At 39.0% G+C, this 25,157-nt stretch overlaps 1 protein-coding gene and 1 long non-coding RNA gene across 2 annotated transcripts; both read left to right on the plus strand.

Annotated features, from left to right (window-relative positions):
* Window positions 1–537: 537 nt before the first annotated feature.
* Window positions 538–5,136, plus strand: LOC112966694 (C-type lectin domain family 2 member L-like). Its single transcript, XM_026067069.1, has 4 exons — window positions 538–639; window positions 1,076–1,183; window positions 2,542–2,645; window positions 4,071–5,136. Exons 1-4 carry the CDS (start codon window positions 538–540, stop codon window positions 4,225–4,227), a joined length of 471 nt encoding a protein of 156 aa, XP_025922854.1. The 3' UTR covers window positions 4,228–5,136.
* A 7,948-nt stretch (window positions 5,137–13,084) lies between these two features.
* On the plus strand, window positions 13,085–22,061 carry LOC112966721. Its single transcript, XR_003253717.1, has 3 exons — window positions 13,085–13,171; window positions 19,259–19,339; window positions 21,925–22,061. It is a non-coding gene; the product is annotated as an uncharacterized LOC112966721 (long non-coding RNA).
* The last annotated feature ends 3,096 nt before the right edge of the window (window positions 22,062–25,157 follow it).

A 25,157-nucleotide genomic window follows, 5' to 3' on the forward strand; every position in this document is an offset into this window, starting at 1 on the left:
GCCGGGGACGCGGCAGGAATCTGAGAGCTCACAAGTCTTAATTAATTTATCGTATATCTGCTTGATTTTTTTTTTGACCGGGGCTCTAATCTTTTTAGTTCTGTACATGTGCTTTATACACTGAAAAACATTAATATTTCTCTTTCTTTTTTTTTTAGACGTGTGTTCATACCTCTGTTTCTGGAAGAGAATTGCCGGAATTGTCATTGCTGTTTCTGTGATTTTACTCTTAATGTGGTTTAGCTTAAGTGAGTGCATTTGTTAGAATAAACTAGCTGTAGAAAGAGATTCAGTATTTCTCTTTAACGTTTTCTTCCCCTTAGTCTTCTCATTGTTGATGGATAAGAGGTGTTTTCCACCTGTTTCCAGCTCTCCCGCACACGTTCACGGCTGCTGTTACAGGAAATCTAGAAAAGGAAAGCGAACCCAAGTTTTTCATTTAGTTGTCCTTAGTTGTTTACAGTAGCATTAAACTGACTTACTTCACTCCTTTTCTGCAGGGTTTTGTTTAACTGCAGCTTGGCAAAGTGCTGAGGAATGGCAAGGACAATAGAGTCATCAGCAGAGTTCATAAAGCCGTGCTGTGTTGACTTGGTTCTGGCCTGGGAAGTTGTTTTTACAACAGAGTTCATAGAGCTAGTACTCCTTTATGACCCTTATTCTGGATGTTTCACCCTAGATATTACTACCTGTGTTTGCACTCTCTGTCAAAGACAGCTTTCTGTCCTGACTTTCTTTCCAGCAGTGTCTCAGGTGGACTTGCAGGAGTCCATTTGCTGGCCCGTGCCTGGTGTGTGAGCATGTAATCAAGCATTCCCAGTCACACCATAGCTGGTATGCTGGGAAGACTAACACTGAGCACTGTATCTTGATTGTTCACCCATTTCATGCTTGATTCAATGCAAGTCTTTGATATTTTCAAGCTAGAGGAAGCAGGTCTAAGATTTGTAATTGTGTATACAACTTAATTTTAAATACTTCATGCTAAGTAAGTAATGTTCTCTTCATTTGAACAAAAGATCCACCGAGATTACTACAGCTGGAGCCATGCCCTGATGACTGACTGTATTACAAGAAGAAATGTTACTATGATTCGGGAGCTGCAGCAGATTGGGATTCCAGCCGGAAGTTCTGCTCTGCCCATGGAGCTTCTCTTGCAGTGATTGACAACTGCCAAGAGCTGGTAAAGTTTCCAGTGCCTTGAATTTAGTGTTATGCCTGCTGCTCTAACAGTTTCTGTAACTCCATCACTTATTCCCTTGCATAGATTGAAACCCAACATATTGCGTGACAGACCTGTTCGTTGCAAGTTTGTACAATCTACAAAACCTGGTCAATGAAATGTGGTCTATTCACTAAGATTCACCTCAGAAATTCTTTTATTATTTTAGAGCCATTTCAGAAATTAAAATGGCAAATATGTATAAATTAAAAGTAATCTCTGAAGGAATATAAAATTGGAGTTGTGCCTCCTAATTATTAAGGAAGGCTTATTTTTTTAAATAGGCAATTTAGGTATGCATTTTAAGTTAGGCAGTTTAGCCTGTCCTCTTCCCTCCCATGCTCTTGATCTTCATTCCCTTTCTAGGGTATGCAAAGGTGATTTATCTTCAGCCAACAGTAATTCCCACAGCAAATATAACTCTAATTTTGAATTAACTGATCACTGATGCACATGTATGTATCTTATATTCATTATATTGTTTAAGCACATAATTTAAAAGAATGTACTTTCTTTAGTATAACAAATGGTTTAGTGGCCAACTAAGAAACAGTGATGTGTTACTAGTTTTGTGCAAAATGGATAATTTCTCTGTTTTCATAAAAGGCAAAAAAGCAAAGACTGATTGTGGTTATATGATACAGGAACGCATGGTACTGAAAATACCCACTTCATGCAGTATATTCTAACTGTGTTTCATGTTTTCAAATCATTTTTGATTTTACTATTTTCTTGAAATCTGCTGTAGAAAGTCCTACCAATTCAGGATCTTCTGCATGCCTCATGAGCAAGAAAAGTGAAAGGCATCTGAGGACATACAATGACATAACAGTCAGGCCAGCCTGTGATGAGTCAGGCACTGTGTCCCTAACTGCATATCCTTTTAGTGAAACTTAATTTTCTTTACCTTTTCTGGTGATACAGTGAAACTATTGCACTAACTGACCAGTATGTTGTGTTATATGGTTTCCATGATACACATCTAATGAAATGTGTGGTTTTTTTCAGTGACAGGGAAGGGCAGGGGATGGGTTCACAGTCAGTAATATCTTGCTTGAATATAAACTAAATATCTGGGATTTAATTAACTGTTAGTGGTGGCTCCAGGGTTTCTTTTCATATTTCATCTAATGAAGCTTAACAATAAAATATTAGTGATCTGTGGGAAAAAATTGTCTGCTGTTGTATACTCTGTGTGGCTGTTTATGCAATTTTTATATAAAAAGCTATATAATCATAATGAGCTATCTAATAATAAATTATAATCATAAAAAGCTATATAATCATAGCCATACATCATTTTACTCTGTTCTGTCTAGAACTTTATAATATATCGAATACGTACTACAGACTTTTGGATTGGGCTATACAAGAGAGGAAATGAATTCTTCTGGGTGAACGGAGAATCATTTGACACAGACTTGTGAGTTTTCTTTTAAATATACTGTGTAGGAGGAGAGTAAGGGAAATCAGTTGCTTTTTGTCCATGTAGAAATGTTATTTTGTATTAACTATTCCTCTATAGATAAACTGGCATGGCTTACCAAATGAGGGTTTTCATGTGATCTCCAGAGGTCCCTTCCAACCTCAAGCATTCTGTGATTCTGTGATTCTGTGATATGGCTGTAAGAATGCTAATACTGAACTAGGTATGTCTGCAGAGAAGTGGGGAAGGGGCACAAAATAAGGTGGAAGTTGCATAGTGTCCCTTTATTCTTGTGTAATGGCGTCCACATGAGCCAGGCTGGGCTGCTGTGGCTGTATCAGTGAGAGGTACCTCGCTCCAGGGAATAACTGCACCTGCACAAATCCCATGCTTAGATGGAGCTGCTGCCGTTGTCCTTCAGAGGAGGTAGAGTTGTCCTGCCAACGAGCGATTACTTGTGACAGAAATGTGAGGGAGGGGGAAGCGAGTTAATGGGATGAAGAGGAATAAAACTGATTTTAAAAATATGTAAGTAGCAAAGAAAAGAGAAAGGCTTTGTTCAGTTCATTTTCACTAGTGCTCCGGTGAAACTGCTTTATTGTTTGAAATGAAATTACCTCAGATTTCTATCAGTACAAACAAAAATAAACTTAGATCTGTTTTTTTATATATATATATATATATATAATGTCATTGCTGCTTTTTTATGTGTCTATAACGCTAGGCCGTTAGTGTTATGTCTATAGTAACTGTTCTTGTACAATCCCACTAAATAAAAGTTTGCCTTTTTAGGAGGAATTATCAATGCCAGGTATTACAGATTATTTGAATTAGCTTGCTCTGCTGGTCTTGCAGGATTCAGTCCTCACAGCCTATACGGACAAGGGCTCCTAAGACTGACTGAGGGGCTCAAGAGCAGCCCTAAAGATCAGTGGGCTGGGGGCTTGTGTCTCAGAAGGCATCACTATTGCACATTTTGTATCACGCTGATTAGTATCCACATCTCCTGTATTCTGCAGAGACACAGCAAAACAGGTGGAAAGAGGTGGCAGAGCCCCATTCTGTACTGGGCAAATATTGCTCTTCTAGATCCTTCTGCGATACCATCTCTGCTGCTCTGGAGACTTACGCCTTTGACATTCACGTCATATTGCAGATTCTGAAATACAAGCACACACCATATGTCTCTGCTGGGAGCAAAGCAACTTGCTTTAGTAGAAGGAGCATCACAATGGGGGATGCATTTCATATGCAAGTGAATTTTGTTCCTCCCAACGATCTGTTGGACCCTTTTTAAATTGTTCACTATAATTTGTTCTCCACAGCTTCATAGGACCCAGAACAAGAAACAGGTCTTCTAGCATCCCCTAATTTTCATACCAAAGTTCTGCTCTAATTTTTATTTTTCTCCTGTCTTTTTAGATTTCATGTAAATACATCTGATGATGGAGATTGTGTCCATATAGATATTCAGCCTTTAACTCCACCAGAAGCTGCTCCTCACTCAAGAGCTGGCTTTGCACCCTTGGTCAGTTTAATCCCAACACAGACTCCCAGTAGAGCACAGTTGGCTATGTAAGTACAGAGACTTACTGCATATGAAGCTGGAATTCCAAATATTGGAACTCTCAGCTGTAGGAGATCTCAGTATCCACGGAGACAAGAGAAGCAGTGGAGGAAGATCATATCCAAAATTCTCAAAGGTCAACTGGGAAGCAATACAGCAAGTAATAGTGACTCCATGAAAAGAGCTACTCTGTTTAAAAAGTGGCAGGACCAAGAAGTGACGATAAAATGCCTCTTATAAAGAACAGAGTTACTTTGGGGGAATATGGTTTCATTGTTGAAACTGCAGAAGGACATGACAATGGATACTTTACTTGAGGACTCTGATAATAAGCTTCAGAATTGTAAAACATGATTACATGCTACTGTCTTTACAAAGGTGTAACCAGGAGAAAGGCCTTTTGAGCTAGGAAAATGTGCTAGTCTAGGAACAGAACACCAAGTTAAGCCCAGAGAAGTTCACAGGGAAGGTGAACAGTCTGGCATATAGATCCTCAGAAAACTGCAAAGGAGAAACTGCAAACTGCTGCAGATACATTTGGTGTTTATCAAGCAAATGTATTCCTCTGGAGGGAAAGAAACAGGTGAGAAAGAAACTGGAACAGAGAGCCCAGAGAGAGACAATATTTTTTAGTTTCTCATGAAAGTTCCCCAAGAAAGCACAAGAACAGAAAGGGAAGCAAGTTGTAAGCAACCCTGGAGAGGGTTATGAATCCCAGAATAGGGACATATTTCCTACCACGTGTCAGGTCAAAGGTCAGTTGAGGGAATGGGCATGAAGTGCCAGACAAGGTGAGAAGTCCATTTTGGCAGGTGCTCACCTCTGTTGCTCTGGTCAGAGCTGGAGGGGCTACCCATGACACTATTACTCCGAAGATATAGCTGTCCTCCATAATGCTGTGTTGTAATATGCCAATAAACACTTAAAGGAATTACTACCTGCTGTGCGTTCGGTCTCTCGTTTTGGCTGAGCTTGATCCTCTGCTCTAGGTTTGTGGTGATCCAAGATTGCTTTGTTTAGTTTATGATACCTGCTTGCTTATGTGTGTTTGGTTGCTGTTGATAGGTATGCACAGAACACTTTGCTACAGTGACATTTACAAACTCAGTATTTAACCAGAGCGTGGCATGGTATGTGAGTTCATCATGAGCATGACTCTGGATGGTCACCCTCTGGAGTGCAGAAACCAAGGCATGATCCTTGTCCAGCTGCTGTTACATATTTTACATTAAAGCATCCTTCCATGAAAGGCCAAAACAGCACTGGTGTCAAGAGCCCTGAGTGCACATAGCCCTGACCAGCCTCTAACTGGGGCCTCTACCCACACCCCTTGTCCGTGGGCCCAAGAGCCCCATTGCAGCTCAGCACGGAGCCTTCAGTCCATGCCTGAATTGTTGTAGGTGTACTTGTCTGCAGCTCTGTCACAGCCTCACATTAAAAGTCTTACATTATGATTAGGGATAATTTTAAAATAGCTTTAAGAAAACTGAAACCCATGTGAACTTATCGTTTTAAGCTTTTTTTTTTTTTTGTCAAGCATAACTTGCACAATATTCACCATTGTTGTGAGTCTCTCAAGCAAAGTTGATCTGAGGATAGGAACATAGCAGCAGAATCATTACATTCAGGTGAATTGCTTAATGCATTTTCCTTTTAAGTTTGAATCAGAGTAACAACCTACAAAACCAGAAGATAGTACTTGGCTTCCTATTTTATTTAACCATTGTGATTACAATTGAAATGGACTGGAAGAATAATTGATTTCTTGTTTGTCTGTGTTATAAATTTCTCCTCGTGTTGTGAGCTTTTTGGCAGACAGTTTAGTTTTCACTGCATGATCTGTACAGAATCCAACATGCTTATCTGTGCTCAATTAATACAATAATAATTAGATTTATTAAAACAATTAGAGTAAATGTGTTTCTAAAAGTAGAGTTTCCCAATTCATCAAATAATATTTTCCAGCTCCTGAAGTATTAAAGCACTTTGATACACCTGTGCTTCCCTAGCACGCTTGGACATACTGTGAACGTTGTCATCTCCTAATGGATTCCTGCTATCCCTAATTCTGTAATTGATGATGAAGTGATGATTTTCATTCAAAAGAATTGATTGGTACAGGCAAATAAAATCAGTTGATGAGAAATAATCAGTAGTCGGAAGCTTTGCACAATACTGAACAATTTCCCTGCAAATCTGTGGCCTCTTTATTCCAATAGTGAGTCTAAAACTAGTCAGATCCTCATTATCTCAGGATTAGGTTGCAAGTTTCACAAATTTGAAGCCCTTGAACTATTCTGGATGGAGTTGTGACTGCTGTCCCACCACTTCATGCAAAAGAGGCATGAAATGGTTTAAACAAAAACATAGTTTAAAAAAAAATGCAGAAAATAAAATCTAAGGCATATATTTTCAGAATGCTTCCCCCCCCCCCTTTTTTTGCATCATTGTATTTGTTAAGCATTGACTTTTGAAATCGAAGTCTAGCAACAGACAAGGTAAGTCTGGAAGCCTAACTTACAACTGTCCTCAATCCTGATGCATTACTTGCAGCAACCCATCCCAAGAGGAATGTGACAGCATTCAAATGCTGCAGGATTTTACACCTTATCTGAACTGTTGAAAACCATCACACTTGATCCAAGCCAAAAGCATATCTCAATCGTTTTAAAATATAGATATACTTACTTAAAATGAGGGGTTAGAAATATCAAAATATGATGAAAGAAAGTTCTTTTACATCTACAGAATGGTTTTATTCAACCTGATTTTTTTCTAGTTTTTCTTCTCACTCAGACCTTCCTTTTCTGCCTACCCCAGAAGATTTATACTTTTAGTCCTGCCAAAACTTTTATACCATGATTTCACATCACATTAAGGCCAGGTCTGCACTGGCATAAATACTGCCATACTGCATCACACCTAGCATAACTGACTCAAGCGAGGCATGAGCAAACACTCTTGGTTGCAAACCACATGCAGTAGTGTTTACAATTACTTGGTGCTTGCCATGGGAGATCTCACCTGGCAGAGGGGTACAGTGGCACAGACATGCACTGCGCATAAAGTCTGCCAGAACATCACCTAGAAAAATCTTTTTTCTCCCCTGCCCTGCATCTCTCTCTTGCTGCTTATTCTCCTCAGTCCTTACTGAGGAGAAGGCAGCAGGGGGAGCATGTAGGGCTAAGCAAAGACAAGTGTGAAATACAGAACTTTACTCCACAAAATCACTCCTAGCTTTAGCTATGCCTGTCCTACCTGCGGAGCTGCTGGATCAGATACCTGTTGGTCCAGGCCAGCTCTTGAACCCTTGGATGCTCCACAGTCCTTTGAAGCCTTGGATAGTCTACAGTATTTCCACAAGGTAAGACATATCTGTGATGCAGCTACCTCTGTGCTGGGGGGATTCATACCCTTCCTGGCCGTTCCCTGAGCTGGGCTGCCTGGAGTCCTGGTACAAATATGGTGTGTATTTATCTGGCTGAAATCTAGACACAGATCACTGGCTATGGTTCTTATCGCATATGCTGTGTCCCTTGCCATCCATGGGAACCGCGATGTCTATAGGAACAGCAGATGATGAGAAAAAGTTGTGGCAGGGCCTCATTGAGCTTCTCATCAGACAAGGATGATGTAATGACCATCTAATGCAAACAGTCAAATTTGCTGTGTCTATTTTTAAGAATTGAAACAGAACAAATGTACAATTGAGTCAGATGAAGCTGTCTGCCTTCTATGACTTGGTAAAGGTAGGAGTACTTGTCTTTCTCACCAAATTCACTTTCCTGGCATTTATGGAACACCTACTATTATTATCTAAGTGCTTTCTTCTAAGCTATTTGAGCAATTCAGAATTTAATTGATTGAAACAGTTTCAGCACACCCTAAAATAGTGTATTCTTTGTAGAATCACGATTCGTACCTCTTTTAATATCTTAATATTTATATAATACTTGTTCCACATTATACAGTCAAAAAATAGGTTATCCAAGCTTGCAAATTATAGTTTAGGAGAGTTGGGCAAGGGAAGGCTCAGAATTCAACAGTCTGGCTCTTTCAGGCCCATATACAAACTAGGAGAGCACTTTCTCATAATATTAATATTAATAATAATAATAGCAATCTGCTATAGATTTCTATAAGAATAACACAACAGTATTAATGATTTTATTAATACTAGAACTTTCAAATTTTGATTAATTCCTTTTCCTAAGATTTTTTTCTGAAGTAGCACTGCTTTAATGATGTTTCATAACAGTTCTGAGTTTTTAAATGCATAAAACCTTTAAAATAAATTCTTTTTAAAAAGTTGTGTATAAAATAATACATTATTTTTTGGCAGAAGGTAGCTGATTATTAATTGCAACCCAGTTCCATGATATTAATTCCATTTATGATATACACTGTGTAATACATCCAGACTGTTCTATTCAGACTTACAAAGATCTTCAAACATTTAAAATAATGTCATCACATACAGTCTTACCTGAAGCTTTCTCCTGATAACGGGCTGTGCTGCAGAAGGAAACAATATTGTGTCTCTGGTCTCCCACAAAGACTGGGAGCCTTCAGATCATTATCCCCACACCTGGATTCTGTTGCTGTTACTGGAAATGAACAGGAGTTGATAAGGCACTAAACTGAGAAAGGTCCATGTGTCAGCACTGTCCTTGCCTCTGATTTACTTTTACCTGAATATGTTACAGTCCAGCAACATATATAGTCTAAGTCGTTTCACTAAGTACTTGTGTGAGACAGAAATCAAGTTGCAGACAGTCTAATACTCTTGGTTTTCCAGCAGCATGCTCTTTAATAGCTGAATTGCATCTACAGATGGGGAGAAAATAAATTAGATATTCTTCATATTCTTCATTACTCTATACATTTTTCAATGGAAAGTAACTAGGTAAATATAAAAACAAACTATTCAATACTTTTTAATACATTCTTAAGAACAAGCAATGATATAAATATTTCATAAGCAGTATGGTCATAAGCATTAATAAAAATATTTTCCTGTCCCCCTTTTAGGAATCCACATCATTCTTTAGGGAAATAGTGGCTAATTATGAGATGGCAGGGCCTCCACTCTCCTGAAAATACAGGCTTTATTTCCCAGGAACACTAAGCTTGCTCCTCCCACCTCACATAGATTCGTTAAAAAAAAAAAAAAAAAAAATAGACTACATTTTGATTATTCTCAGTAGCTGTTATTTTGCCTGTCCTGCTCTAGTTAGGTCATGAGCTAAAGCTCAAAAGGAGAAGATTCAAAGTTATACTGTGGCTTATACCCATGAAGATTTACATACATAAGTTATGCATTTGTTTGGGGTATAAATGATATGAATTTATTCTTCATAGTGAAGAATCCAAAACCATGAAAAAATCATTTTAAAAAAGTACAAAAAAAAAAAGGTTGGGAAAGGATTTCCACAAGTTGTCTAGTCCCTACTGTGCCCCAGTGCAGGATACGTAGCTACTATTACCTATGTGAGAAAAAAAGACAGATGTTTCTTTTAACCTAAACTAAGGGACTTCCTTCAACTAGGAGCAGTACCAGAGCTTCAGGTTCTGGGAAAGAGTAGGTCACACGCAGAAGCTCAAGAGATCAAGCAGGTCAGGGAATGCTCATCTCCAAATCTCCTGTGCCTCATGAGTTTGTAGCCAATACCCATCTCATGCGCTCCTTTTTCATCTTCCACGCTTCTTTCTTCTTCACACTCTTGCTACCTCTGTCAAGTTATTTTATACAACTCATATATTTAAGAAAAATATATATGGGCATGTAAGAGTTTCTTCAGTTTAAATGAATATATTTTCTGGTATATTTTATGGTGCAATGGAGACATCTACCAACTATTTTGTGCTATTAAAATGTAAAGGGTTAATTTAAGAGGGCAAAAGACCTCTCCCAAACCTTTGAAATATCCTTTTAGTGATACATACATCTTTATATGCTCACCTCAAATCCACTGACAAAATAATTTTGTCAGTGCAACTGGGCTGTTCTGTGGCATATAATAATAAGCAGGCCAGAAAACGGTGATCAAACATCACCGGCTTCTGTGCCTCAGAAACCCTTCATTCCTTTCCCCAGGTGTCTTCAAAGGCTTCAGATTCTACAATAAATAAATCTAGAAGAATGCTAGTAAGGTTAGTGAAGTTAGTCTAAATTTGCATCATTGTCACTCATGGCACAATTTAGCACCTAAGTGCCAATACAAATCTGTTCTCCATGTATTTTGTTGAAGTGAAGAATCTACCTCAATACATATTGGCTACAAAGTCAGGTAGCAAGTGTCTTTTTCAACTGAATCATCACCTGCCTGGTAAGGGAAGTGGTGGATATTCTTTTGGACAGGAATGCTTTAATCCTGAAATTTTCTGCTTCCTCATTTAGGTGCCTAAGGATGGATGTCTAAATCTAAGGTGGTTACTTACAATTATTTTCCAATCAGGAGAGAGAAATTGGTACCTCCAAGGTACTTATCATCTTATCCTGACAGGTCAGACGAATGATCTTTGAATGTCTCCCACAGGACAGACTAGGGAAAGGATGCACCAGATGGAGGTATGTCTCTGCCCTTCAACGTGATGGGCTTCTGCTGAAGAGCAGGAGCTGGTTCCCAGGGGTATGCCTCGAGTGTGATCACTCCACTCCTGGTCATCCCAGGTGCACAGAATAATGCATATAAGGAATGGTAGGAATGGTTCCTTTCTGCAGAGGAAGACTGTTCTGAGTCAGGATTCGTATCAGGCTACTATGAGGGGCCAGAGCTACTGAAAATGCCCTTAGCAAGTGATTTTTCCCTTCCCTACATGCTGCTCAAGGATGGCATGATGTCTAATGCAAGCTCACCTGCAAACATCCTATTGCATGAACCGAATCTCACAGCAGTCCTTGGCCATGACGTGCTATTACATAGCCCAAGCGGGACTGGAGAGCAAGTATTTGCTATGAGTGCTAAACAGAGTCTGAGGGCTTGTGCATCCAAATAAGGAGCATGATGACATGGTAGTGTTTGCACACAGCGTAAATGACTTCTTGGTGGGGTACATGATGGAGAGGCCTGTGGGAGACCAGTAACAGAGTGGTAACAATTACTCCAGCTAACATTCACTGTGAATACATCCAGTTCCCTCCAGAGTGACTAACCTTGAATAGTGTAGACGTGCCTACAAAGCCAGGCTGGATATATTGGCCTGGAGGTGATGGCTTGTTCTTTAGTATGATTCATAAAGACATTCTAAACTTACCCTGTGTTATCATGGCATTAAATAGGAATATGTGCTTAATGTATGTATATATTAAATGTATGTGTTCCTACACGGTTTTCAGTAAGTCTTTCAGTATGGCTGAGTATTTTATATTTACTCCAAATCGTTGGAGTAGAATAAAAAGTCAGTACACTCATGTCAAACTTTTTTCTTTTTCTGTTCAAAGTACATGGTATGATGGGCTGCATAAAGAGCTTGGCCTCCAAATCACCTCACCCCAAGCTTACCCCTGGAAGAAGAGGGAATGCCACAGAGCCTCCCAGGTGTCTGGCAGGTTTAGCCTTCTGACTGGCTCAAAGGGAGGAGGAAGCTCAATGCCAAGCCTGGGAGTCTGTGCAAGCTGCAGGCTCTGCGCTCTGCATCCTTTCAACTGTGCAGTTCTGCTGGCGCATGTAGGACTCTGCTCAGGGATCTGCCCTTATTGAATAAGCTGCAAGACTCTGGCAGAAGTCACAGTGATTAGACTTTACATGAGCTCATAGTGGACAAAATAAAGGGTACAATGAAAGTGCTCTGTTGAACTTTCAAGAAAAATCAACCCATTCTGAGGGCCCTTAGCAGACAAAGTCTGGATCCTGAACCTCCTGCAAAAGGACATCAGATCATGCTAAACTAAACCAGAGAATTATCCCTCAGCTAATGTGATCTCAGTTTGTTAAACACATTGAATATTCCCTGAACACTAAAAAAAAAATATAAAAGTGATGAATAAGACAATGAAACACTGCTACAATTTGAAAATAAGTATTGTATTTAACATTCACAGGGCTAAGACACTGAAATCCTTTCTCAGACAGAGTCTAAGAAGTCAGTGGGGATTTTAATTTAGGGAATCCTTTGGAATCTAATGCAGAGGGATGAAAGAAATAATCCTAACAAAGTAGGTCATTTTACCGTTACCTCCACCACACACTGCTGAAGAGTACAGTGCACCTCTTTGACAGTGCAGGATTGCTCCCAGTGTGACAGCCCATCCTTGAAAAACTTTAATGGTTCAAGATGAAAAAGTCATGGTTTCATGGTTGGTCTCAAGAGGGCATAGTACTGAACATCTTGACTTTCCACCATGATAACTCCATTTACTTCACCCTTAACTAATACCTCCACTAGAGGAAAAGAAAAGAGAGTTGCCTGTGTTTAGTGAGGACATTTAATGACTAAGATGCAGAGCACTCATGGATCAAGTTCGGTCCTGATTTAACTCTGAGCTTAGTGATGTCCCCTGCGTTGTGATGGTTAATGTGTAGTCCAGCCCTGGTTACTCCACACGTGCAAGGTCAGGTTCCAAATGAATATCACAAGCAGGCTGAAGGTCACAATTTACCAGCAAGTTGATAAAAATCATAGTTATGCTGTTTGTATAGGACATTCACAACAGAAGGGGCTCTGGATTAAGAATAGTTTATAGAAGGCTAGGAGATGAGAGTTTACATTTGAAAAAAAAATGAAGTGTTTTGTTTCCTTCCCTTTAACAGACATCTAAACATTTCTTTTGACCTTATGTGGTGTGATGGGTGGGGGGAGGCCGGAAGGGATGTAACACAGGGTACTGCTTCTTCGATGAGCATATTTTGATCACAGATCTGAAGACATTTTTTCAAAATGGCAAGTGAGGTGATTTATGCAGAAGTATCACCAGAGGAGAGAGTGCATTTTACTTCACAAACTTCAGATGCAGGTAAGAAATGTTCAGCTAAATATTACTTACTTTTTATTTGTTCAATGACAAAATTCTAAACTTTCATCCTTTCTTGAACTGAAATATTCATAAGAAGCTGAAGTCATGTTGAAAGCACTTTTAGAACTATTAGTATCTGTGTCTATTATACATCTATTCACTTGGCAAAGTCATGTTTATTAGTAGAAGGAGCATAAATACTAGCAAACATTAAGACTGTTCTCTCAAATCCCAAATTCTATTTCAGCAGTATGGCTGAAATGTGCTGTTTCTGAAATACCTTAATGATCAGAAATTAAAAATATTATTACAAATTATTAGAAACTCATTGGCAGTTACAGTGCAGTGAAGATACTGAATAGATTTCTCCCTCCTGCGGTATATTTACATTTTACTTTGATTAATTTTCTTAGATACCAGAAATACTTTTAATTTGTAAAACAGTAGGTAAGTTTGTCTGTCTGTCTGTCTTTCTCTTTCTTTCTTTCTTTCTTTCTCTCCCTTCCTTTCTTCCTTCCTTTCTCTCTTTCACTCTCTACTAAAAGTTTAGAAGAACCGACAACTATTTTGAGAAAAACAAAAGTCAGGAGTCAGTGAAAGTTTCCATAATTCTGAAAATTGTTAGTCATAAGATTTGTGTATGACCTATTGATAAATCTTCAAATATAAAACTACATTGCTTTAAATATATATTTTCAAAAAATGAAATGCAAAAGATATGAATTAATGGGTATAATATAACTAGGAAATAATTTACACTTTTAAAACAAAAACATCAAATTCTTTTTTTTATACTCCATTCAAAAAATAGAACTTTTCTAGACAATTAAGCATGGAAAATTTATTTAAAGTGATAATATTTGGAGATCACAATTATGAAAGGAAAATGTGTCCTAAATATGCTAATAAAGTACAGTACACAGGACACAGTACCGGACACAGTACCTAAAACATCTGTACAGTACAATATTTTCATCTATCATGCATTAATTCGGTTTGCCCCTTAGATGGTGATCAGATCTCCATAGAAAGATTGCATTACCTGGACAATCTTTAGTACCCCAGTGTAGAATTACCCTATAAGTACTTATTGGAGATGTACACATATGCCCAGTACGACCATCTGTATAAATTATTTCAAAATCTGAAAGCATAAAAATCTGTTCTATCTTTTTTGTTTCCTCATCTAAGATTATCCTCCAAAATTCCAGGTATATTTTAATGCTACCATTAGTTTGTAGTTTTAAGTGCTTTCACATACTTTTTAATATACTTGAGTGAGGTGCGTTTAGAAATTAATGTTGTAAGTTATCCTGAGAACCCTTTAACCCAATATCCTACTTTGAAAAGTAGCCAGTACTAGGTGCTTGAAAAGACAGTGCCAAAAAAAAAAAATTGATGTCCAGTTATGAGACCAATTAAATAACCAAATTTCAGACATGTTCTTCTTATGCTTTAGAGTATGATTGTAGAGCATTTCACCTTTCATATTTTTTGAAAAATATTTTCCATTGCAACTCCCAATATTCTTGTCACTCCTATGAATGTTGCATCCTTTTAGTGTCCTGATAAACTCTTTACTTCAGTAAGACCCTAAAGCAATGACTTCTACAGGCTTATCCTAATATATTACATGAAGTATTTTAAATCAGCCTTCAATTTGCCATTCATTAATATCATCAAATGTGTCCTAGTGAGACATATTGAAAAAAAATCACTTAACCTACATAATCATTATTTTTCTTTCATGTCCTTATGTGTATGCATATGCATTTTATATTGTTATAATCTCTATTTTCAATTTAAACTTGTGTTTAAGTGCTTTTTAATTTTGAACGCTAATTTAGGAAATTGCGATCCTAATCTTCTGCCAGGCAAACACTGTTAACTGTTCTGACTCCTTGCTTTCTGTGTGAGAAAGAAATAATTGCATTCAATGTGACAGGGATTTGACTGTGCTCAGTACTAAAAATTGTTTACATTCAGCTTTTTTTATAAGTCCAAGGAAGACTTCAGGATCTCTGGAACTCTTAAGAGGTTGTTTTTCTTTAGATAAAAGCTTGGCATTTGTCATGATACAGTAAATTTAAGTTCAGAGCAGCTAAGTTAGCTAGCGCACACTTGCCTGACAAAGCTCAAAAGAGGTAGCTGTTGTCTTACTCCATGCATATTTTACATTAAATCACTGATACATCAAGGCTTGGAAAAGGTCAACGTTGCTCCTGTGGGATAGGAATAATAGCTTACACCAGCAAAGAAAAAGGATTCACACTGTCCTGTATCTGAACATTTTTTGAGCTATGGACTTCAAAGTTTGTGCTGTCTTATCTCATGATATAGCTCTACGCTTTGTCTGTTTCCCCATGGCCACTGTGCCTGTCTCCTTACTAGTCTGCACTTTCTTCTCCTCTCCTTTCGGCCCCCTTCCTCACCTCCACTGTTTCCCTGAGTTTTCACACGTGTTGGCTAGACCTTTTAATCTCCAAGTTGCTATCTTTGTCCTACATTTCATACTGCTTATGTTTGTATTTCCTCTTCTTCCCCACAGCATTTCAGAGAAAAATCTGTTTGCTTTCTCTCTTAAGAAACGCCACCTTATTTCATACACTACCAGCAAGCAAATTTGATGGAAATAACTCCTGTGAAATGAGGCAAAACATGCAAAGCAGGCAACCTTCAAACCAGTGTGTTCCAGTTGATATAAAAACACACCTTCCTTCCTTCCTTCCTTCCTTCCTTCCTTCCTTCCTTCCTTCCTTCCTTCCTTCTGCTGCCACACCTACAGAAAGCTACCAGGGTCAGTCAGACTTGTCCTGTAACTCTCCACCTTTCCTCTGCCTTGTACTCTGACATCTCATGTGTGGATTTAATATCACAAGATGGAGGAGAAAATGTATCATATGACAGTCCCCTACCTTATTACATCTCCAGTCACCTTCCTATTTATATGCCTTCTTGTCAGCTCTTCTGATTTTATAATAATGCCTCTTTGGGCCAATAGACTTGCAGAGACTCTCCAGGCAGTGAGATGTCTTCTGGGCACATGTTTAAGTGTTTGCATCTGAAAGCAGTGTGTACACGATGTAGCTAGACAACATAATGGAAATAGAAATCAGGTATCAAAAGATCATCTTTACCTTCCCTGAGCATCCAGCACTTCTAGCACTTGTCACTGAACTTACAGTCTCCAAAGGATACACTATTTTTACAGTGATACTGAAACAGATCTCTTCTGTTATGGAGATGCCCAGTTTAAGCTTCCAGGATAACAGTGAAGTGCAGGCGAGGCCTCCTAAGATAAGGAAAGCAGTGATTAGGTTCTTAGTATTAATGCAAAGCAATCTGAGCAAATCATCCTCTCTCTTGGGAAAATGAACAGCTGCTGCTGAAAATCCTATTGTCAAGTTCTTTTCCAGCCCAATTTGCGTTACTTTTAGTAAACCCACCCAGGTGATCAAACACCCAAGATAACATAGCAGACTGGAATTCTTCCCTATTTAGGCTGAGAGGCCAGAGGCAAGGGAGGGGAATATAGGGTCTGTCGGAGAATCCCATGCCTCTGGGGGAACCCACCCTTGTTATAGGTAAACGCGACAAATTGACAACCACTCGGGCCGGGTTGCATAAATTCCAATTTATAAAATAATTGAGCAAGTCACAAGTAAGCAAAACAGCGCTGGGCAGCCGGGGAGTCTCCTGCTCCACCAACGGCGCGCGCAATCCCCCGCTCACAGTCCCCTTATATGCCTGTAACTTCTGTGGTTGTGCCGGCTGTTGCTGGGGGGGGTCGGGATGAAAGCTGGGGTCTTCCTCTGCGTTGTACGTGGTGCCCTTCAGGTCGCGCGCATACATTTCACAATACAATATCGCTCTGCTGGCTCAGTACAATCATTGTGGTGATAGCCCGTACTTAGCGCCTAGTTTCATGGTAAAATCACTTCACGAGTTGATAGCCCGTACTTAGTGCCTAGTTTCATGGTAAAATCACTTCACGAGTTGATGTAACAAATTATCACCTATCACACCCTGATGTTTTCAATATTATCTATTGGGCCTGAAAATCTTGTAAGACATGGTGTAAACATCTTTTTAATAGTGGCAACCATGAGTGTCACAACCATGCTAGTGGTTACCAAGGCAAATGAGGACTTTTTACTGATTGACCCTTAGATATGGAACAGTGACATTTCCAGCAGCTCCTGTTATGTACGCTGTCCTCCGCCATGTTTGAAAGCCTAATGTGAGACAGTGCCACAGAAGATGCTGAAGTGCCTGCCACAAGCTCGATGCATAACAAGGGGCAATACTTTTGCATGTGGAGGCCATGTCTCCCAATAATAGAAAAGGTATGACTTATTTTGCCTGGATGTTCTCTGTCTCAAGGCAGTTCTTTTAGTGCAGCTATGTCTCAGTTTGGTATGGTTTATATGGGCCAATATCTCCAAGTAGTCTGGAGATGCTACATAGTTTTTGAAAGGATTGACCACATGTTCTGAGGCACAAGTATCTGACAGACTTATTTATGACATTTGCCAATGACAGTCTGATCAAGTAGAAGGATCATTGAGTTTTTTACAAAATAAATCCTAAAAAATAGATATCTTAGAACAAGGACGTTCGGGGAAGATGTTTATCCTGATGATCAGTTGAGCAGCTGACAAACTGGAAAAAAGTCAGGAAGGAGCATAAGAAACACCACTTGGAAGAAACAGAGAAGAAAGCAGTGACTGGAGGAAAATGAATTATTCCCTGTGGCTTCAATACCTCATTGCAACAAATAGGGTAAATGTTTGCAATAAAAGAAACACCTGCTTCACTTCCTTGGTTTGCAAAATGATGATTTCCAAGGCAAGAGGAGAGTGTGTCTCAACTTCTCAATGAAGATGGCTGCTGCAACTCAAATGGTCATGCCGGTTCTGCAACAAATACAGAAAGCTTCAAATGCTTTCTTGCAAATGCCTCTGCGTGAAGGAAAGCAAGTATCACAGGCACTGATGTAAGAAAGGAGGGGGCCTCTTCTGCTGGCAAATGAGAAAGGTCATAAATTAGCAAAGCAGTAAAGACTCATATGAGTCTACTGCAAGTCTTCTCTCCCCAAGTTTCTGTCTTCTGTGATTAAGAACAGAAAAAGCTGCTTTTTGACTGTTCTGGCTGAGAATTAACTGCAGCCAGGCTTCCCTTTCCCCTTTCTGTGGCAGAGATTGAATTCATGGATTGTACTGAACATCTGTGCTTGTCTGCAGTGGTGCCTATTAGTAATTGATAAAAACTTCATTTAAATACTTGGAAGAATGCTCCTGAGGAAAAAAATCTGTAGATGACATGATAATAGTATGTTTATGTTTTGCCTAACTTTGTACATTTGATGTTCTACTCTGAACGGCTAGAAATGATGTCTAGTCCTTATGTGTTTGAAAAAGAGCTTGTCTCTACTCTATGCATACACAGTATAGCATAGTTTTGTTCCAGTAGGAACTGCTTCTCTTTGTGAAAGAAGAAACAGCAGAAAACAGGCATGCTTAGTACCCATATGAAAGATCTGAATGCACCTGAAAGAAACAAGTTTCTTGAGAAATACATAGAAAATTTTGAATCTAGCCAACAAAATTGTCATTGATTTACTTTTGCTTAAAGATTGACAGATTTGTGTATGTGGGTAAAAGATATGGAATAATAAGATAAAAAAGAATTAATAGTACTATATTACTTGCATAGAGTAGTTTAGTGTGTGATAATAGTGCTGAACTGTTTCTACAGTTTCTTTTTTAATTTTCTAAAATTTAATAACTGAAAAACATTTTTGTATTTGTTTGGAAAACTGCACAGTGATACAATTGTCTGCATGAGCTCTGATAATGCACTCTTGCAGTAATTTATTTTTGGCAAAAAAAGGGATTCAGTGGCATGGGTGTCATCAGAAAAAAAAAAAACTCTCTCGCGTATTCTTGTTCTCATTTTCTTGAGAGTTTTCTCAGAGATTTTCTGATCTGACAGGGTGCTGGATCCAGTGAGAACTGTGGCAGTTCAGCACCTGTGAGGGCTATCCTTTGGTAGCATCTCTAACTGAAGCACTTTTTGTTTCTGTAGGTGATCAGACAACATATGCTGAGGTGAAAGTGAAATGGAAATCTGACATGTCTGACAGTACACCCAAGATTACACATACAGGTATTGTAATACCTCTGGAAACTTTTAACTTTCTTATTATATTTTATCCTCTTTGTATACCATCATAATTATCTCTTTATATATATAATGGAAGAGATGCTTAAGGCTAGGTGCACAAAGAGATTCAGATATTTAGGTAAATTAAAAGATCTTCAAAACCTTTCCCAGCTACTGATTATCCCTGAGGCTCCTGGAGCCTGCTGGTGATGTTGGTTTCAGAGTTAGCAGGTACAGTTAGAGGCTCCGAGGTTTTCATTAGGCTGAATGTTTTGTCCCTGACCAACAGGTCAGCCTGCCAGGGTTCACAGCATGGGCACTGCCTGCCTTAGGTTGCCTTCAGGACTCAGTCGAGGGGCCTTTGGGTCATGTCTGTGCTATTTGTATGGATTGCATCTTGGGGTAAAGGGTGGTACCCCGGCCAGTTGGTGCAGACTGGTTTGTGTCCATGATGGTCAGTGCCAGCAATCCATGGAGCAAACTGGCTGCATCTGCATGGTAGAGCCCTTGGCCTCTTATTTCCATCGGGCCCCTTGAGACTTTTTTGGTTGCGTCTTTTTGGTACAGAAATGCCTGAAAGTACAAGACTGTGTTGCACCTTGCCACAGTAGCTTTTTTTATAGCATGGCACAGAAGACATTACAATATGCTGTTAGGAACATAAAAAAGAGTGTGTGGGACCATGGTAATGTCCATCTGGGATAATGTTGGAAGTTTTTTCTGGACAGAAAGAGTCAAATTTGCTACCATCCGTGTCTGCACCATTTGAAGGGAATAGTTCTGTGAAATATGACCCAGTTTCTTCTGGGAAGGAACAATTAGTCCATCCCAGAAGGATCCCAGGGAAAATGAATATGCATGGGGCATGCAGTGTGGCTCACTGGAGAACCAGGACCTAAAGGAAAATGGGGCAAACTGCCAAGCCATGCCTGTAGTGGGTAGATCTGCAAAACACAGCAACTCCCCACCTATCAACAACCCATTTTAGCCCATTTTTCCAGGGTAAAGGAGAGTTTCACTTTCCTTCTTTTCTGCTGATGATTCTGATCCTCTTCTCCCTGTTACCCCTTCTGAGGGGATGCTTGGAACACACAGTTAAAATTTATTTTGCAGTGGAGGCACTTGGGAACTCTTCTGTTCATTTTAGCAACAATTTCCATGTATTGTTTTCCAATTCCAAATGTATTTAAAGTGAACGAACAGGTCAGTAATAGCATTCAAAGCACATAAATTGAGTTGTTTTTATAAAACATAAAGTGATAGGGAGCAAAAATTAGGTTTTGAAGAATTAACTTGTGTTACTCAGGTACTTGTGTGTCATCTTTTTCTGAAATGAATATTTTAAAATACGTTAAGCTATGTTTTCAAAAAGTGCAACCAGCTTTGAAAGTAAATTTAGGTTTGCAAAGTGAAATAATATATTGGATATGAGTTTTAATTCTCATGTACTTGTATGTGGTGAAAATAAAGAAGATAAGGAAAGAAAGTATAAACTTCTATAAAGACTTCATGCAATGCAGAAAAGCATTTGAGATATTTTTAGAAAAAAAATGTTAGCTGCATAAAATGCTAAGTGACAGCAATTGTTGTTTCCATTGTTGGGTTAATTTTGCCTTACCACAAGGAAAGAGAAACCAAAAGTTTTAGATGATGTTTCTGATTAAATATGGCACAGTCAGGTAGAAAAGAGAGTGGACCAAATGCAGATTTCAGTTCTGCTGTTATAAAGGTGAAAACAATGTACTGGCTTCATTTAAATTCCCTCTGATTTTATAACAGTGAAATTGGGATTGGACTGCAACATGAAAAGTCTTGTCAGTAATGCAATGTATGGTTTTGATATACCATTATTAGCCCTCCGGTATGCTGACTGTCTTTTTATACTTCAGTCCCCTCTTCGCTCCTTCCTTTCTCCAATTCTGCCTACATTATCCATATTTTGAGGTTTTCAGAATTTTGTTCTAAGAATACCAAAATCCAGGCAAAATGTTATAGGTGACCTCTATCCCTTCATGTTCTTCACTGAAACGTCTTTTAAAAACACAGAAGGCTGATGCTTGTTCTAATCCTGTTTTAGATTATTTTTTTATTCATAAATATCAGGCTTGAAAGTATGAAGGAATGGGTATTGAAAGAACACACACACACACAGATGCTCAGGAACAAGATTGCAGGGGCTATTCCAGAGCAAAGTGACCAGTGCTGGCAAAGCTGTGCACATCCTCAAAAAGTGAGAAATCACATTTTTAGACACCATCTCAACAGTTTTCAAGCATTTGGTTCTTGATTAAGAAAACAATTTCCAAAGGAAGATTTAGGTTCTACAAACAGAGTTAGCTGAAAAAAAACACAGTATGTTTTCAGTTGAATCTTCAGCACACTGAGGATTTCCTCATAAACTTCTCTTCACTCTCCATGAGTACTAGATCTATAGCATATATAGTAACACATTCCTGTTGAGGCCTTAGCTAGAATGATTTAGTATACCAGTTAGAAGGGTGGTTTTCCTGGGAATAAAACACAACTCAGAACAAAATTTCCCTTGCTTTTGTCTATAGTGAAACTCCTCTTCCTTTTCTCTTTGGCAGTGGTCTGCTCTGAGAATTCACACTGGTGTTACGTTGCTGTCACGCTGTACTTCACTGCAGTGATTCTGCTCATCACTGTGATCCTCTTAGCTGTGAAATGTCATCATCTCTGAGGCGGGTGGTGCAGTCCAGCTGACATACAGGGTAAACCATTTTTATCCATGTTTATGTTTTCATTCAACATTTATAAGAAGAGGTAAAGGAAGTGTCCTAAGCCAAATGTTAAAGTGCCTGTCCCTGTTATAAATTCAACCAGCCAGCAATTCACAATCACACTAGATAACATCTAGCTCTCTGATGATGATGCATACTGTACATAATTAAGCACATTTTAATACCCAAAAGCTTTGGTGAAACTGCCAGTCACACCAAGTATTGGATTCTGCTTCTTTTACTCTGAAACTAGGAAACTTCATCACTTAATTTTAGGTGCTTCCTAGCTGTGTTGTGAAATAACCCTACGAGCCTTCCATAAAATGAAACAAAAATATGGCTGAGTGAAGCTGGAGGTGATTTCCATAACTACTGTCAAGACCAGGATTAATGGTGACCTGGTGAAGTGACACTAGGCAAACAAATCACGTTGATCAATTTGGGATTTAAAAGAAAGCAGAACAATTGCCTGCGTCTGACTAGGAATGGCAGTTGGTAACCCTCTTCAGAAAACCTTCCCTTCCACATCTAGTGCCAGCAGAGTCCTCTGTGGGCAGCTTCAGAAAGGTAATGCCAGCTCCACATTATGCTGGGATTTGTGGGGAGAAAAGAAAAAATGCTGTATCTGTATCTATCTCATGCTGGAGCTTTCTGCAAATCACCAGACAGCACTGGACATTTTCAAAGGACAGTGCATGCAATGTACACCCCATATGAAGACAAAGATTCATTTCTTGCAGAGCAACAGAGTGTGTTTACTTCCCAGGCTTGATCTCCCTGGCAGCTGTCTCCTGCCATGCTGAAGACACCACAGCGGATCCTGTGTCAAACCAATGTCCAGTCACTGAAAGGGCAAGGACGAGTCACAGCAGGAGGGCAGCAGCTCATGATTTGTGCTTGCACCAGTACACCTCAGCCCAAGGCATGGCACAATGTGCCATGGCCCTCATGGCACATAGCTGTCCTCCCTTTGCTACAGAGGACACTCACAGCATGTCGAATTTCAAAAAGATATTAGACTTCTACTAGCTTCTATCTTTTTTATTTCCAGAAAAGTCAGCTTGGGAAGGCTCTGCTTCTTCAGCAAAACATGGTATAATACTTGTTTACTTTTACCTTATTTTCTCTGAAGAGACTTTTATGAAAGAAGACGTGCTGTCAGTGATCATGCTTCAGTTACTTCTACCAGGAGTTTCACGAAACCTTCAACCTCCCCATATATGCATAAAATATATCTTATTACTTTTATTTTGAATTTGATTAGACCCATAATACCAGCAGCGATCAAATGATATCAGTGCTTGTGACAAGGCATGGCCTCAAGTTGCTGAATTAAAAGTTGGATTTGAGGCTTGTCAAGACAGAGCAAACGACCAGATGGGCCAATTTAAGACATCACTTGTAATTCACACCTGACTTGATTTTGCAAAAATTTGCTATGTACACAAACTTTTAGATTTCAATATGTTCAAGTGCAAAAATGCAGGGATAAAACAGGGAATAGGAAAGGTTGCAGTGGACGTGTTTTATGACACCCTGATCTAGATGTGAGTTTTCCTATCCTGACAGCCTTTGGTGGGATTTGTATGAAAAAGAGGTATTGAGAGCACAAGAAAACTGTATTAGATTAGTAGAGAAGTCTCAGTCTTGTTCCCTCATTAGCTTGAACAAAAACATTCTATTCTACTCATCCAGAACAGTAGCTCACAGAGCCATAATATGTTGTTTTTGTCTTGGGGCAGTAATTCATTCTGTGCTATCTTATGTTTCCAAATGGCGTAGCTTCAGTTAAATCAGAGTCCTCCACCAGAACCTCAGGTTCAAATGCATTTAATTTTAGTTATTGTTTTGGTGTTTGACTTTATATGGTTTTGATTTCTCATCAGATATACTGTAACTCCTTTGGGGCAGGCTGATATCAATGATTTGCAGTCCTTGAGTAGATCTGTACAGCAAATAAACTGTTCCCTGTATTTAAGCTTATCCATACTTAAGCCATGTTGTTGTTGCTGTTAATAATGTACCACATTGTTTATAGTATATGCACTAGATATCAATAAAGAGATTTATTAAAACACTTGAGATGCTACTGTTTCTTTTTATGTTAGTCAGACTAGAAGAAAAATAACATTTAGCACTCATATGAGTGTAGCACCTCTGAGCTGCTGTCCTGAAGCAGGATGCTGCTCTGGTAAGTACTATCTAAGGAGAGAATCCCTGCCCCGCAGAGCTGAGCACCAAAGGAATAGTAGAAGAAAATGGTTACATTTTTCTTGAGATGTGGGATAAATCCCAGCTCTTCAAATAGCAATGGAGAAAGAAATGCTTACAAAACAGATAATAAAAGAAGACGTGGCAGGAGACAGTTTGACCTGAAATGGATCTGCATGTGTTGTCTTTCATTACGCTGATCTGAGTTTAACCTGAAGATCCTAGAGACAGTAGCCTTTCACATTATACTCTCAAATAATCCTTACAACTAAACAAAATTGCTGGTCTAGATTAACTAGCACCAGCTTTCTTTAAAAGCAAGAAAAATGTCACAGTCTCTGAGAACTAAAATGATGTGTGTTTGTATTTAATTTGTTCAATAACAGCAGATATAAAAAGCAATGTGCAGCAGCAGCAATCATAGTTATTAGTTCCTAGAATACCACCTCAACCACATAGAAAGTTACCGTTTCAGAACAAGGCAGCTTCCAAAGGAACTGACTGCACATCCATCCAGATGCTACATATGCAAACACAGAAAAGGGAACGGCATTTCAGGACCAATTAGAAATCATCACTGACTATAAGCCAGACAGACACTCAAGCAGATATCCAGGTCTCCAGCTGCTGCAAACAGATCTTCAGAGATTTCAGTGGTGGGTCCTAGCATCTCAAAGGTAATCATGAGCAACGCGTAGACAACTGGATAAAAAGAGTTCACGTACTGCTCAGTAATTCTGAAGGGGGGAAACTATTTTGATTAAAATGAGAAATTGTTAATTTTTAAAAATTCAAGTGATCGTTTCTGTGGATTACCAAGAAATTGGCACACTAGCTTGTGGTTTCAGCAAAGAGCCCACTATAGCATT

Source organism: Apteryx rowi, unplaced genomic scaffold (genome assembly GCF_003343035.1).
Source record: "Apteryx rowi isolate R43461 unplaced genomic scaffold, aptRow1 scaffold_1038, whole genome shotgun sequence".
Lineage (NCBI taxonomy): Eukaryota > Metazoa > Chordata > Aves > Apterygiformes > Apterygidae > Apteryx > Apteryx rowi.